This window comes from Aquarana catesbeiana, linkage group LG09 (assembly GCF_042186555.1).
Source record: "Aquarana catesbeiana isolate 2022-GZ linkage group LG09, ASM4218655v1, whole genome shotgun sequence".
NCBI lineage: Eukaryota > Metazoa > Chordata > Amphibia > Anura > Ranidae > Aquarana > Aquarana catesbeiana.
In genome coordinates this window covers 54,158,544-54,174,359 of record NC_133332.1, presented here as the reverse complement: position 1 = coordinate 54,174,359, position 15,816 = coordinate 54,158,544, and the positions used below count along the sequence as shown (strand labels likewise).

The window sequence follows — 15,816 nt, the reverse complement described above, 5'->3', positions numbered from 1 at the left end:
TGACTTTTAACCACTTGCTTATCGAGAACTTAAACCCCCCTCCTGCCCAGACCAATTTTCAGCTTTCAGCGCTGTCCCCAAATACACAACACTGTACCCAAATTAAGTTTTTATCATTTTTTTCACACAAATAGAGCTTTCTTTTGGTGGTATGTAATCACAGCTGGGGTTTTTATTTTTTTGCACTGGTGGGCACTGATAGGCTTCACTGATGGGCACCGATAGGCAAGGATGAGGTAGCACTGATGGGGACAGATAAGGCAGTACTGATGGGGACAGATAAGGCAGTACTGATGGGGACAGATAAGGCAGTACTGATGGGCACAGATAAGGAGGCACTGATGGCCACTGATAAGATGGCACTGATGGGCCCTGATGGGTGGCACTGATGGGCACTGATAGGTGTTACTAATAGGTGCCACTGATAGATGGCACTGATGGGCACAGATAAGGAGTCACTGATGGCCACTGATAAGATGGCACTGATGGGCACTGGTAGGTGACACTGATAGGCAGCACTGTTAATGAGGCACTGATTGGTGACACTGATAGGTGGCACTGTGGGCAGTGATAGGTGGCACTGTGGGCACTGATGGGTGGCACTGTGGGCACTGGTAGGTGGCGCTGGTGGGCACTGGTGGGCGGCACTGTTGTGCACTGGTAGGTGGCACTGGTAGGTGGCACCGCTGGGCACAGATGAGCTGGCGGGAGCTCTCCTTGATCGGGACCGATGTCCCTCTGAGAGCCGCCGGTGATCGGCTTTTTTTTTTCTCCTCATGCTGACAGCGCGAGCAGAAAAAATTGCCGATTACCGGCTCTGTTTACATCACGTGATCAGCTGTCATTGGCTGACAGCTGATCACGTGGTAAGGGGTCAGGATCGACCCCTTCCTCCGATCTGTGATCAGCCAAGTCTCATAGACTCGCTGATCACAGGGGGCGCCGGCCGCTCAGGCACGGGAGGACGTCATGAGACGTACTCCTGGCAAAGTAGGTCCGCGCTGTAGCCGTCATTCAGGTATAGCGCGGATCTGAAGCAGTTAACATAAGAGCACTTACCTGTCCTGGGAGCCCGCAATGTCGGCACCCGAAGCCTACCTCGGCATCCTTACTAAGGCTTCACAGCCTGTTTCCTACTGCGCATGCACGAGTCGCGTGTCACTTTCTGAATGGTCTCGCTGTCTTCTGAGACCTGTGTGTGTCTTCCAGAAGGCAGCGGGGGAAGGAAGAGGGGCTGTAAATGACGTAGGTTGTCGTGGCGCCCTTACACGGAAGTGGGAGCGAGTACATGTTTTTGACAGGTATGCGCCCTCCCCCCCCCCGAAAGGTGACAAATGTGGCACTGGAGGAGGGGGAGGAAAAGCAGATGAGCAGAGCTTCCACTTTTGGGTGGAACTCCGCTTTAACAACATGGGAACGGAGAGCTTCCAGAGTCTGTTGAGGGATGCGGCAGCGTGGTGCGTGATTCAGCGCATCAAATTTTTTTTGTTTTTTTTCTTACAAACTTTATTTGAAAAGTACAAAACATACACTTCATTCATGGAAATGTACAGCAGCATGATGTGCTTTTTGGCGCGGTGCGTTGAAATAAAGTGCAGCATGTCGGTATTTTATCGCAGCACGCTGCAGTACATCCATAGGCTGCATTGCAGTGTGAAAGGGTCACATAGGAAATGGTTGTTTCCTGGGTGTCCTTGCCCTGACAGATGTACACTGTGTGAATTAGCCCCAGCAACACCAAACTCAACACCACCATCATTCGTGGAATAATAGTTTTCCCACGAAACCAGTCCCTGGTACCAAAAGTTGAGGACCACCGCAGTATACTAAAAATCAAATATATTCCATATCTCCATCTCCTGTCACCTGTGTACCTTCTTTCAGCAGCGATGGATAGTACATGCAGATTTCTAAATGAATAAACTGCTCCAATCACACTTTAATTATGAGGGTGGCTACCCTTGCCCTACATGGTCACGCTGTACTGAGGAATGCAGCCACCCTCCTTGGCATGCTTTTGCAATAGACAACATTCCTATGTGGCACTGCTGGATGCATCCAGCATGTAGAATCAATGAAAAAATTCCACTCATATCAGCAGCTCCCCTGGGCTTCTTAAAGAGGTTGTAACCCTAAAAAAAAAAAAAAAAAAAAAAAAAGATCCTGTTCCTTTAAAGCAGGTTAACTACTTAAGGACTGGAAGGATTTTCCCCCTTAATGACCAGGCCATTTTTTGCGATATGTCACTGCATCGCTTTAACTGACAATTGCGCGGTCATGCGGCGCTGTACTCAAACAATTGACATCCTTTTTTTCCCCACAAATAGAGCTTTCTTTTGGTGGTATTTGATCACCTCTGTGGTTTTTATTTTTTGCGCTATAAACAAACAAAGAGCGACAATTTAGAAGAAAAAACAAAAAAAATTATTTTTTTTACTTTCTGCTATAATACATATCCCAACAAATTAAAAATAAAAAAACACATTTATACATCAGTTTAGGCCAATATATATTCTTCTACATATTTTTGGCAAAAAAAAAAATCGCAATAGGCGAATAATGATTGGTTTGCCTAAAAGTTATCGCGTTTACAAACTATTTTTTTATTATTGTTTTTACTAGTAATGGTGGCGATCTGCAATTTTTAGAGGGACTGCGACATTGCGGCGGACAAATCTAACCCCAAATGGCACTTTTTGGGAACCAGTGACATTATTACATTGATCAGTGCTATAAAAATGCACTGATCAATGTAAAAATGACACTGGCAGGGAATGGCTTAACACTAGGGGGCGATCAAGGGGTTAAGTGTGTTCCCTCAGTATGTTCTAACTTTAGGCTACCAGGGACATGACAGATATCGCTGTTCCCAATCACCGGGAACAGTAGATCTGTCATGTCTCCTGTCAGAACGGGGATCCTCTGTACTAGGCGTGCAGTGGGAGCGAGAACGCGCCGGCGGAGGCACGTGCCCGCCTGCAAATGTGCCTGCATGAGCCGCCGTATGGTTTATGGCGTTTCGTGGAGTAGAGCCGACCTGCCGCCGTATAATGACGGCGGCTGGTCGGCAAGTGGTTAAACAGAATAGTTCTTGCACTGTCGAATCTGTCCCTTTTTATGCTGTAAAAAACCTGGTTGATCCTGCCTTTTCCTGTGTCCCCATTTTTTTTTTTTTGGGAGGTGTATTGGGGGGGGGGTGTTATTTTTGGGAAAATTTTTGTGTGTATTATTGTTGTGTTATGAAAAATTTTATAAAGTACTTGATTGAAAAAAACAAAAAAACAAAAAACTGACCACGGTAATCATGGCTGCTGATCCATGATATCATGGTCAGTTTATGTGCCTCTGTCATTCCGCTGTGTTAAAGTCTCCCTCCCTCCCTGTCAGCTCCTAGTGTGTGAGCGATCTCCTCCCCACCCCTCCCCTCCTAGTAACTGGCAGTACAGTCAGAGAGTAGGATTATTGTTAGCCCCTCTATTCTAATAAGGTTTACTACACAATGTAATTTTTTTTTAATTATGCTGCTAAATACCTTATTTGAGATCGCCTCTGTGCGGTCACGTGACTTCCCCAACTCTCCTCCCCTAATCTAAGGGCTAAAGCGGGAGGGGCTGAGCAGACAGCACAGCAGTCATGTGACCTCCCGGCTGATGTCAGAGGGGAATCTCAGCCCCTCCGGCTGTAGCCCTTATATCAGGGGAGGAGAGCAGCAGGAGGTCACGTGACCGCACAGAGGCGATCTGAAAGAAGGTATTTAGCAGCAGCATTTAAAAAAATAGTAACAGTAACCTATTAGAACAGAGCTGCTGGCAGTAATCCTACTCTTTGACTTTACAACGACTTTAAGGGCTCCTTCACACGGGACGGATCCGAGATGATCTGCCCCGTGAACATCCGCTTGCTCAGCGGGGATCGCTCCGTGGATCCCCGCTGAGCAGGCAGATGACAGGTCCGTCGCTGCACAGTGTGCAGCGACAGACCTGTCACAGTGCCGCTCTCCTCTATGGGGGATCGGATGACAACGGACCACAGAGTCCGTCGTCATCCGATCCGAAAACGGATGGAAAAGTAGGTTTTTCCTCCGTTACACTTTTTCGGATCGGAGCGGGTCGGATGTCAGCGGACATGTCACTGCTGACATCCGACGCTCCATAGATGTCTATGGAGGGTCCGCTCAGGTCCGCCTAAAAAACTGACAGGCAGACCTGAATGGATCGTTCTTCTGAAAGAGGCCTAAGTCGCGTTCACATGGGGCGTATGAATTTGTGCTCTGTGTGAGGACCGCGTTTACCTGCACGGGAATGCACAGGTGTTTTTCATGCATCCCTGTGCAGGCAGTCCCATTGATATCAGTGGGGATGTAGACGCTGCATGGACACAGCCGCTGCTCCCAATGTGACATTGCTGAGGATGCACAGACCAGGAATTGAGTCACCATAATGCTAAGACAGACGCAATGATTACTGAGAGTTGTAGTGTGATGGGTGCTCCTTACATGGGTGATCAGTGGGAAGAATGCTCCTTACATTGGTGGTCAGTGGGAAGAAGGTTCCTTACATTGGTGGTCAGTGGGAAGAAGGTTCCTTACATTTGTGGTCTTTGGAAAAAGTCCCCCTAGCTGCAGTGGCCAGGGGTGTACACACGTCGCAGCCGCAGCAGGAGTTATGCGCCCTGTCATGGTTGGTGGGTGTAGCACCTGCCAAGCATGACCCATTGAGGTGAATGAGGGCGGTCTGCAAGTGTCCTGCAACCTTGTGCAGTACAGCAAACAAGGGGTTAATGCCGACAGAGTTGTGTTGCTTTCTCACCATCTGCTTTAACCCCTTGGACCACGCATAAGCATGCAGTTGTGGGGCACTTGCAGAGTGGCCCCATATACTTGAATGGGTTGTGATTGGCAGGCGGTAGCACCCACCAAAAGCAACAGGGGGCTTAAATCCTGCTGTGGCATGTGTACACCTTTTGGCTGCTGCCTCAGCAGCTAAAGGGGGTAGGGATTGGGGGTGGTAAAATCGCAACTCAAGCACAGGGTTTTACCAACCCCCTCTCCCTAACCTTACATGTGAACGAGCACTAAGGGTAATGCTGCTGAATGCACCTAAGGGCTCATTCACAAGTGCAACAGGCACTGCTGCTCCCCTGAAAAGCGATCCGAGTGTGTTTGACAGGTGGTGATATGTTGCCTTCTCACCACCTGATTAAAACCAGTGATTGCCTTGCAATGCATACGATTGCGACATGGTAGTATAGCAATTATAGGTTTAAATCGGGTGTGAGGAGGCGAGAAGTCAAAGATCACCATGCCTGGTGATCTTTGACTTCTCCCATGTTGTTCAGGTAGATCTCCACCTCTTTAATTTTGCCTACCCCTGGTTTACGTTGGGTCAGCTGGTGGAGAGCCAGTCTTGTGTAAAGGATAACAAGATACAACCTTTATGTTAGATGTAAGGTGTCTGCTGTGCTGACTTCACCGATCACTCTCCCTGGTAACTGCTTCCAAATGACAACTGCTTTTTTTTTTTTTTTTGATGAAATGATATTCTCTACTTCTAATCCTTCGGTTTTAGACAGATAGAAAATGCCATATCCAAGCAACCATTCCATAGGTCACACATCTACGTAAATGGTAGGTGCAGCAGAAGTCCATAAAATTGACCACCGACAACAATGAGCTGCAATGACTGACAGTATTTCAGGGGTTCAGTCAACAACAAACCATCAGTTGTGTCATAGGGCCTGCGCTGACTGTTTTTTGGGTTGTGACAGAGACATCATTTTTACCTCTAGTTGATGTAGGATCAGTCAGAATTGTTTGACAGGGGCAATTGACCTCCTTCTGACCTGCGTTTTACCTGCTTCAAGTTAAGAGCCATTGTTCTGGAACCTCGTGACATCCCTATGTCAGGGTGTGACAATGAGGTATCACAAGGTCCTGCAACCAATGCCTTATAACCTTTTGAGTCTGTGCCGACAGATTTTTGTTTGCGTCAGAAGGGATCTTTTAGGGTAATGAAATGTTGGTTCTTAGCAAAAATCTGGGGAAATGCTAAATAAGCAGAAGGAACATACAGCTAAGCATACTTTATGAGCACATACCATCAACTTGTGGAATGATGTAAGGAAACGAATCTGGTTGGCCGCACATCCAATAAAATCACCTTTATTTTGACATGTTCCAAATAGACACTGCACAATGTACAATTGAGGGAAAATAGCACATCAGCTAACGCGTTTCACCCCATCAGCGCTTGGTCATAGCTAAAGCCATAATGTTCACACAGGTATGTATATATATATATATATATATATATATATATATATATATATACTGTATATGCTCAGTTGTACTTACCGTAATAACTTTTTAATTGCAAGAACCTTGTGTGTAAGGCCCCTTTAACACGATAAGCCCACTCAGATCCACCTGTCTGTTTTTCAGGCGGATCCCAGCGGGCCACCCATTGACTCCTATGGGCAGGCGGATGTCAGCAGAGATCCGCTCAAGACAAATGTATGGCGATACCTTCGCCATCCATGTGGTGGATCAGATGGGATCTGGTGAAAACGGGCATGCTATACATTTTCGTCCGATCTCCCCATAGAGCCCTGCTGATTTCTGACAGGTCCATCCCTGCTCGGTGAGCAGAGATGGACCTGTCATCCGCCGGCTCAGCGGAGATCAAAGGATCGATCTCCCGCTGAGCTGGTGGGCTCCGCTGAGCAGATCCCCTCCAGTGTGAAAGGGGCCTAACAATTGAGACACAGACCCCGACAATTATCAGTAACCTGCTGTGTCTCACGATCCGTAGAACCAATAAAAATATTTTATCATATAAAACCATTAAAGCAATATAAAAAAACATATATAGACATGTGAAGATTACATTAAAAAAATGTTCTCTCTCTCTCTCTCTCTCTCTCTCTCTAAATAAATAAATAAATAAATAAATAAATATAGATAATCCCACCCTATTTCGAGCAGGGCCCTCTTAATCCTCTTGTATTTTATTGTATTGTAACTGTATTATCTCCTTTTATATTGTAAACCACTGCGTAAACTGTTGGCGCTATATAAATCCTGTATAATAAGCAGGTTACTGATGATTGTCGGGGGCTGTGTCTCATTTGTTACACACAAGGTTCTTGCAATTTTTTTGCAGTTTTGTTAATGTCTATTGGGTCGCAGCAGCTGCATGGACATAGCCGCCGGTCCCATTTGACACCCATGTGTGTGCAGGTGTATGTGCCCGAACATTAGGCAATTACAGTATCATGTATGGAGGTTGAAATACTTGTCATGACCAATCCTTCTCTTAATCAATAGGTTACAGTGAGTAAAGCTGGCTATGCATACACTGTTGAAATTTCACCTGGCTCCTGATGAAATGGCCAAAATCTACTCATGGCCCCCATGCCATCTGACTTGCCCCATTTAAAAATATGGTCTGATGCTGCATCTGTTCCCCCCCCGCCTCTAAGACAGAGAAGTGAGCGAAGAAAGACCACTGATCGCTCAGTTCTCAGAGCTCCATGAGCAGAGAGATGGTGACTGTCAGTTACTGCTCTCTGCTCTGCCCCTCCAGTGCTCACTGGAGTGCTGGGCTCGGGAGGGGGCGGGAGTGGCTGGCTCAGGGTCTCAGTGGCTCTCTGAGAGATTGAGCCAGGTGCCAGTCCAGGCTCATGGGTAAATCTTTCCCCAGCCTGGACCCACTCTCCAACATCAGCCGATAGCCCGCTGTCTGCTGAAAATGGGTCACAGGAGTGCAGAACGAACTGCACTACAGTGATCCACACAAGTACAGCCAAACAAGGTTTGGCTGTACTTCTCCTTTAACTGAACAGTGGCTGCATCCAATTAGATGCAGCCGATGTTCGAGTATCTTAAATTGGTTGTAAACCCTTACAGACCACTTTGACCTACAGGTAAGCCTAGATAAAGGCTTACCTGTAGGTCCAAGAAATATCTCCTAAACCTACACGGTTAAGGAGATATTTGCAAAGGCGCATGAGCCGTAAACAGTGGCGCGCAGGCGCACGGAGCGTGCCACTGCGAACAGCGATATGCCATTAGTGGCGGCTCCCGTGCGCGTGCGCAGGAGTGACGTCATCGTGGCTCCAGCCAGTCACAGCAACGGAGCCACGATACCCGGAAGAAGATGGATGCTCCGTACCAGAGGGGACAGCGGTGACATCGCAGGCTCCTGTGTAAGTTAAGTGACACATAATGGGCTACTATGTGATGCATAGTAGCCCATTATGCTTTACATTTGCAAGCAAACAAAAACCTCGATGGATTTACTTCCTCTTTAAAAGCCAGTGGGGCTGGCTGTCAAAATACAAGAGACACAGCTTGAGCTTAATCCAGTCTATATGTGTATGGCCAGCTTCCTATGGGGGCACTCACAGAAGTGGTGGAGCCAAAACAGGATAATCTGAGCTGCTCTGTGCAAAACCAGTGCACAGAGCAGGTAAGTATAACATGTTTGTTATTAAAAAAAAAATGAAGGTTTTCAATGACTTTAAGCCCTTGTTCCCATTGGAGCGATTTGTCATGCGATTTGACAGGTCAAATCGCGTGACAAGTTGCAGCCTATTGCCGGCAATGGCACCGTTCCTGTTGGTGCGACACAGACTTTGCGGCGCCGCACCGATTTGCAAAAGTTGTTCCTGCACTACTTTTGGTGATGTCGGGTGCGACTTCAATAGACATCTGTGCACGAAGCCACACAGATGTCTTTCAAGTCGCACCCGAAGTGCGGCTTTGAAATCGTGCAACTTCAGATGAAGTCGCAGGATTTCAAAGCTGCGTTCAGTGTGAAGGAGGGCTAAGAACTGAGGGTTTAGGACAGGAGTCTGGCTTTGAATATAACATGCTTGCTCTGGTCCATTGACTCAGAAAGTATTGAAGCCAGAGACAGCCAGGCAACTGGTATTTATAGGTCAGCAAAGGCACCTTTATTGCAATGTGTGTCCTAAAAAGAAGCCCATGCAGTGGGAAGGCTGCAGATTAATGTCTCAAAAGTCAGGCAGGGCAGCTTATTGGTATTTAAATCAATGGATTGTAACTCGGAGGTTCATTTTGCCTTAGGAGAATGTAGGGAAATGCAGGAAAGCATCTCTATCCTGATTAAAATAATCCTTCTTTTCTCCAGACTTTCACCCTGGACCCACCCTGGAATTTTTTCTCACTGCAGCTGCTTATGTTGTTTACTCACAGCGGCTGCAGAAGAGCTCCTTAGAGGCATCGGCTGTAATAAGATCCATTCCCTGACTACGGCTTTACAACTTACCTAATCAATCAGGAGCTTCTCTCCTGCATTATTATTTTTTATAGAGGGAGATTCACCATTTCTTATAACAATTGCTGAGGATGCAATTTCTAGTCCCTCTCTAAATACTGTTTTTCTTAAGCAGATGCTCCAACACTATGGGGGTTATTTACTAACAGCAGAGCATGCAAATTCTGGTGCAGCTCTGCACAGAAACCAATCAGCTTCCAGGTTTTATTGTCAAAGCTTAATTGAACAAGCTGAACTTACAAGCTGATTGGCTACCGTGCAGAGCTGCACTCGATTCGGAGTGCACCAGTTTTAGTAAATCTCCCTCTATGGCCTAGTTCACACTGATGCGTTGCAAATTTAGCGCGATTTTGACCCGATTGCATAGTTACATAGTAGGTGAGGTTGAAAAAAGACACAAGTCCATCAAGTCCAACCTATCTGTGATTATATGTCAGTATTACATTATATATCCCTGTATGTTGCGGTCATTCAGGCGCTTATCTAATAGTTTCTTGAAGCTATCAATGCTCCCCGCCGAGACCACCGCCTGTGGAAGGGAATTCCACATCCTTGCCGCTCTTACAGTAAAGAACCCTCTATGTAGTTTAAGGTTAAACCTCTTTTCTTCTGAATTTAATGAGTGGCCACGAGTCTTGTTAAACTCTCTTCTGCAAAAAAGTTTTATCCCCATTGTGGGGTCACCAGTATTTGTATATTGAAATCATATCCCCTCTCAAGCGTCTCTTCTCCAGGGAGAATAAGTTCAGTGCTCGCAACCTTTCTTCATAACTAAGATCCTCCGGACCCTTTATTAGCTTTGTTGCCCTTCTTTGTAGTCACTCCATTTCCAGTAGGAACAAAAAAGGTAACCCCCTCAAATGGGACTTTGACAAACCATCCACTCAATGATATATATATAAAAAAATATTCTTTAATAATGTAGAATAAAATACATGTGAAATCTACAAGAATGCACAATGAGTATCACATGGAAAATAAGACAAAAACAAACAATTGTGTATAAAAACCTCATACAATGTAGGTGCCATGATGCCCAGTACATCCTTCCTGAGGACTGGTGCCCAGAACTGGACAGCATACTCCAGGTGCGGCTGGACCAGAGTCTTGTAGAGCGGGAGAATTATCATTTTATCTCTGGAGTTGATCCCCTTTTTAATGCCAATATTCTGTTTGCTTTGTTAGCAGCAGCTTGGCATTGCATGCCATTGCTGAGCCTATCATCTACTAGGACCCCCAGGTCCTTTTCCATCCTAGATTCCCCCAGAGGTTCTCCCCCCAGTCTATAGATTGCATTCATATTTTTGCCACCCAAATGCATTATTTTACATTTTTCTACAATGCATTTCAAATCTTCTTTGCAAGTTTATTACGTGTTTGTTTGTTTGAATTTACTGCAATTCTACTGGAATGAGTTGTCATTTTGGGAGGTGACTGCGATTTCTGTCTGGCCAATGGAACCCAAACCTCCTGTTCTCTTCCTGGTTTTTATGGAGTGTGTGGAGAGTGTGGAGGAGGAGCTGCAGGTGACGAATTTGCACATATGTGAACCATCAATGCGATTCAAGAACAATTTACATCGATGTCTATGGAGACTAAATTCGCAACGCAACACAGTAAACTCGCACAAGACCCTTTTTTTTTATCGCATCGCATTCGTAGAGGAATCGCAACGCATGTATGTGAACGACCGTCATTGAAAACATTGACTTTAGGGATGACGAATTTAAAGTGCTTTTGACGCATCGCATTCGTTATGAATTCGCATCAGTGTGAACCGGGCCTATATGTCAGTATAGTCATAATCAGTTTTTAATTTTTTTTTTTTATTCATTTATTCTTCGTATTTGGAATAACTTCTATATCTTTCTGTGTACGCTACTGTCACCACTTTTTTGGGGTGCCGTACTAATCTCCAGGGAAATCTCAGACATTGAGTTGGGGGGGGGGGGGGGTGGCTGGTAGAGGAAGGGGACAGAGGTCCTTGTGAAGGCTCCCCCTAGGAATTTCAGGATCAGGTACATTGATGGTGAGTGTAATCATCCAACTCCAACTTTGGAAATTGCTTTTTCACCCCAAGAGGTTAAAGCTTTTTTGTCATATAAAGGGGTTACTGTCTAAACGTGAGTTTCTCATTGTGTTCTCTTGCAGTCGTGATGGCGAATGTGAGCCCAGAGCTGGACAACATGGAGGTACAAACGCCCCCGAACAACAACAATCGCTGGGATCAGGCAGAACACGTGTGGGACGAGCCTGCGGCCTCTGGAAAACTGTTTGAGTGCTCCCGGATCAAAGCTTTGGCTGGTAGGAATTTATGTATTACACAATTTGATATCTCTACATGTTTCTGGAAGTGAAGCAGAAAAGGCAACGTGAAATCGAGCGAGAAGAGTAGAAAGTGATAGGGTTGTATTTACCACTCTAATCTCATCCTTTACTCGTTGTTATTGCATCAATTATTAATATTGACTTTGCTGGATGAGATAAGCCTTTCTCTGGTGAAGTGTGGGCCATAGCCAGGCAAAAGTCCGTATCGTTTTTACCTGGCTGTGCACAAATACATTGATATTTCTTGCTTTGTTAACTCCTTGATTTCTTCTTGATGTTAACCCCTTCCCAGCCAGTGTCTTTAGTAGAGTGTACAGTATTATAAGACCCCTTTCACACTGGGGCGATTTGCAGGCGGTATTGCGCTAAAAATACCGCCTACAAACCGCCCCTAAACAGCCTCCGCTGTTTGTTCAGTGTGAAAGCCCGAGGGCTTTCACACTGAAGCGGTGCGCAGGCAGGACGGTGAAAAAAGTCCTGCAAACCGCTTTTTTGGAGCGGTGAAGGAGCAGTGTATTCACCGCTCCTTCACCGCTCCTGCCCATTGAAATCAATGGGACAGCGCGGCTATACCATGGCAATACCGCGGCTATAGCCACGCTATACAAGTGGTTTTAACCCTTTTTCGGCCGCCAGCGTGGGGTTAAAACCGCACCACTAGCGGCCGAATACCGCTGCAAGAACGACGGTACAGCAGCGCTGAAAATAGCGCTGTTGTACCGCCGACGCCCCCATCGCCCCAGTGTGAAAGGGGCCTAACTGATCGCTGCATTAGTGTCCCTCTCAGATAGTGTCTGTTAGCTCCAGATTGCCCTCCTCACTATAAGTCGCTGATCACTGCCGTTACAAGTATAGTGGCATTGCTGCGTAAGTTCCAGTATATATATATACACCACAGTTTGAAGACACTGTGGGGTTGATTTACTAAAATTGTGGGGTGCAAAATCTGATGCAGCTGCACCAGATTTTTCACCCTCCAGTTTTAGTAAATCAACCCCTATAACTTTCATGCAAACCAATAAATATACACTGATTGAGATTTTTTTTTTACCAAAGACATGTAGCAGAATACTTATGAAGAAATTTGATTTTATAACAGAAAGTATAATATATAGCTCTTTTTTTTTTTTTTTTTTTTTTTAAATGCTGTCTTTTTTAATTTAAATAATAATAAATAAGAAAACCCAGAGGTGCCCAGAAAAACAATGATATAACTTTCATTTGTGTACAGTGTTGCATCACCACGCAATTGCCAGTTAAAGCGGAGTTCCACACAAAAATGGAACTTCCGCTTTTCGGAACCCTCCCCCCTCCGTTATCACATTTGGCACCTTTCAGGGGGGAGGGGGGTGCAGATACCTGTCTAAGACAGGTATTTGCACCTACTTCCGGCATAGACTCCCATGGGAGTCTACGCCTCTTCCTGTCCCCACCGCGCTGTCTCCTGGGAAACACACAGCTCCCAGGAGAGAGCGGGGACCACTTGGGACGCGCAGCGCGACTCGCGCATGCGCAGTAGGGAACCGGGAAGTGAAGCTGCAACACTTCACTTCCTGATTCCCTCACCTAGGATGGCGGCGGCAGCTGCCGAGAACCGAGCGGGTTCTCGGCGTCCCCTGCCGACATCGCTGGACCCTGGAACAGGTAAGTGGCCATGTATTAAAAGTCAGCAGCTGCAGTATTTGTAGCTGCTGGCTTTTAATATTTTTTTTTTTTTGGCGGTGTGGGTGAACCCCCGCTTTAAAGTAGCACAGTGCTGAAAAGCAAAAAATGCTCTGGTCATGAAGGGGTAAAACCTTCCTGAGGTCAAGTGGTTAAAGAGACTATGTTACTTTGTTTATTCATTGCACAGTTATGGTGTCTATGTAAAACCTGAACCCCCAACCCTCCCCCCATCAACCCACTGATACCTCTTCAGCACTTCTCCAGCACTCTTTATCTTGTGCCAAAATACTTGGTGCTTGCGGGTATTGAGGGGCACGTGTCCTCTTTCCATGATGCAGTGCTCAAGAGGAAGTGATGTCATTGCTCCTTCTAGGTTCTGACACCAATCCGCTTCGGGTATTTTGATGCACTGTCGATTGCGCTGAAAATGCAGTTACAAAGGGGTTGATTTTGTAAAGGCAAATAGACTGTGCACTTTGCACAGTGCAGTTGCTCCACAACACAGCAGTAAATTAGGTAAAGTTTCACTTTACAAAGAATATCTAATCACGTGCAAAGGAAAATAAAAAAACACAGCATTTTTGCTTGTACATGATTGGATGATAGATGTCAGCAGAGCTTCTGCTCACTTACTAAGCTCTGGTGCAACTGCCCTTAGGCTTCATGTACACGGGACATTTCTCAACCTCTCCTGAACACTGGAATATCACAGCTAGTAATCAACGTTTAAAAACGTGTGTTCAGAAGCGTTTCAAGGCTGCGTTTAGCGGCGTTTGCGCTCAGAAGCGGTTACTAAAGATAACCTCAGGAGACACTCCCATATGATTAAAAAGCACAAAAACAAGTATTTTTTAACTATTTCAGCCATTCTGTGCGAGAACAGTGTGAGTAGCAGCTGAGAAAGCAGTGTGCTTGTAGCTAGCTGTTATTTTTTGGTTGGTTTGTTAATATGGATCCCATGATGAGCCATGTGTGAGGAAATGCTCCTGATGTTGCTTTTGCTGAGGCTCCAAAGACATAGAAAATTGTGAGAGGACCAGAGTTCATCGCTACTGGACACATCCATTGATGGCTCAACGCATGTCCACAGGATACGTCTCTAATATGTATGTTCAGCTGCGTAATTACCCAGAGAATTTCTTAAAATTTTACACGTATGTTAATTGCCACCTTTGAGGTTCTCTTGGGAAAGGTTAGACCTCGTCTAGTTCGCATGGACACCAACATGAGGAAAAGCGTGCCACCAGAGGAACGTCTGTTGGTGACTCAACTTCAGCGTCAAGTAATGCAAGTCGTGTATTGTAAAGCATAACTGGCCGATGAGGGGGATATTACATGGTATATCAAGCTTGCAGGCAGTGATAATTGAGTTTTTGGTATGTTTTTAGCAAAAGTAATAAATAAAATGTTTCCCTTTAAAAACGCTTCTTGACGAAAATGCCTCTAAACACAGCTTCTGAACGCATTTTTTTGGGTTCCAAAAAAAGCCTACAAACTCAACTGTCTAGAAAACAACTATAAACAACCCTGTGTACATGTACTGATAAGATAACATAGAGGAGAGTTCAGGGGCAGTTGACAAAAATGCCCAACTGCTCCTAAATGTCCGTTTACCAGCAGCAGTGTACATGAGGCCTTACAGAGTGCAAGCACACTTTGCAAAGTGCACATTCTATTTTGCTTTAGTAAATCCACCCAAAAGTCTCCTATTCTCACTTTTGCCACACCTACCTCCTCCCCACTTTCCAACTCCATTCACAGTCCAAGTGTGCAATACCGTACCCTATCTAGGTTTGTAGTTAAAATAATCTCTGGGTTTGCATGTCCGGGTCTGCACTGGTTGCAACCATTACACTGTAATTCCGCTCTACTTTCCAATTTCCATTTGTTATTATAGAGAAAGCACCTCGAGGTAATTTGGGAACAGAGCCAGAAAGTATGGTAAGAAGAGCTTGTCGTTGGAGTCCTCAGGGAGGTATACGAAGTCAGAGGGTGGCTCAGCACACTAGACTGCCTCTATAGTGAAAGTGCCACTTTAAGGAACACTGACCCTTTAAAAGCCCTTACCGTAAATTTTATTTATTATTAGAAATGGTAAATTTCACTGAATATTTCCTCCATAGATGAACGTGATGCTGTTCAGAAGAAGACCTTCACCAAGTGGATGAATTCTCATCTCTCAAAAGTACCATGTCGTGTTAATGACCTGTACAGCGATCTGCGGGATGGTTACATCATCACCAAACTTCTGGAGGTGCTGTCTGGAGAGCAGCTGGTAAGGGCACAGCACTGTGTACACTGGATGTACACCTATGTTAATGTGACATTGCATGTCATGTGTGGAGTAGGGTAATTATATTCAAATACAATTACTTCTATACAGCCAGCATGGTGGGAGAACCTAGAGGTAGCCCTAGAATTTACTTTAGAGGACTCCTGCCCAACCAAGGTGATTTAGTTGGATCAGGTGATGATTGTTATAGCTATGGCTACTATTATATTAGTGTAGACATCTTTAGCTGAT

The 15,816-nt window shown here is 45.5% G+C and overlaps 1 protein-coding gene across 2 annotated transcripts in view; it reads left to right on the top strand.

The window, feature by feature from the left end:
• SPTBN4 (spectrin beta, non-erythrocytic 4) overlaps positions 1–15,816 on the top strand; it is a 285,984-nt gene that overhangs the window by 4,900 nt on the left and 265,268 nt on the right. For both annotated transcript variants that reach the window (XM_073598514.1, XM_073598515.1), the window contains exons 2-3: positions 11,451–11,603; positions 15,416–15,567. In XM_073598514.1, coding sequence (XP_073454615.1) covers positions 11,456–11,603; positions 15,416–15,567 — 300 coding nt within the window. In that variant the 5' untranslated portion in view covers positions 11,451–11,455. The remainder of the gene's footprint in view (positions 1–11,450; positions 11,604–15,415; positions 15,568–15,816) is intronic.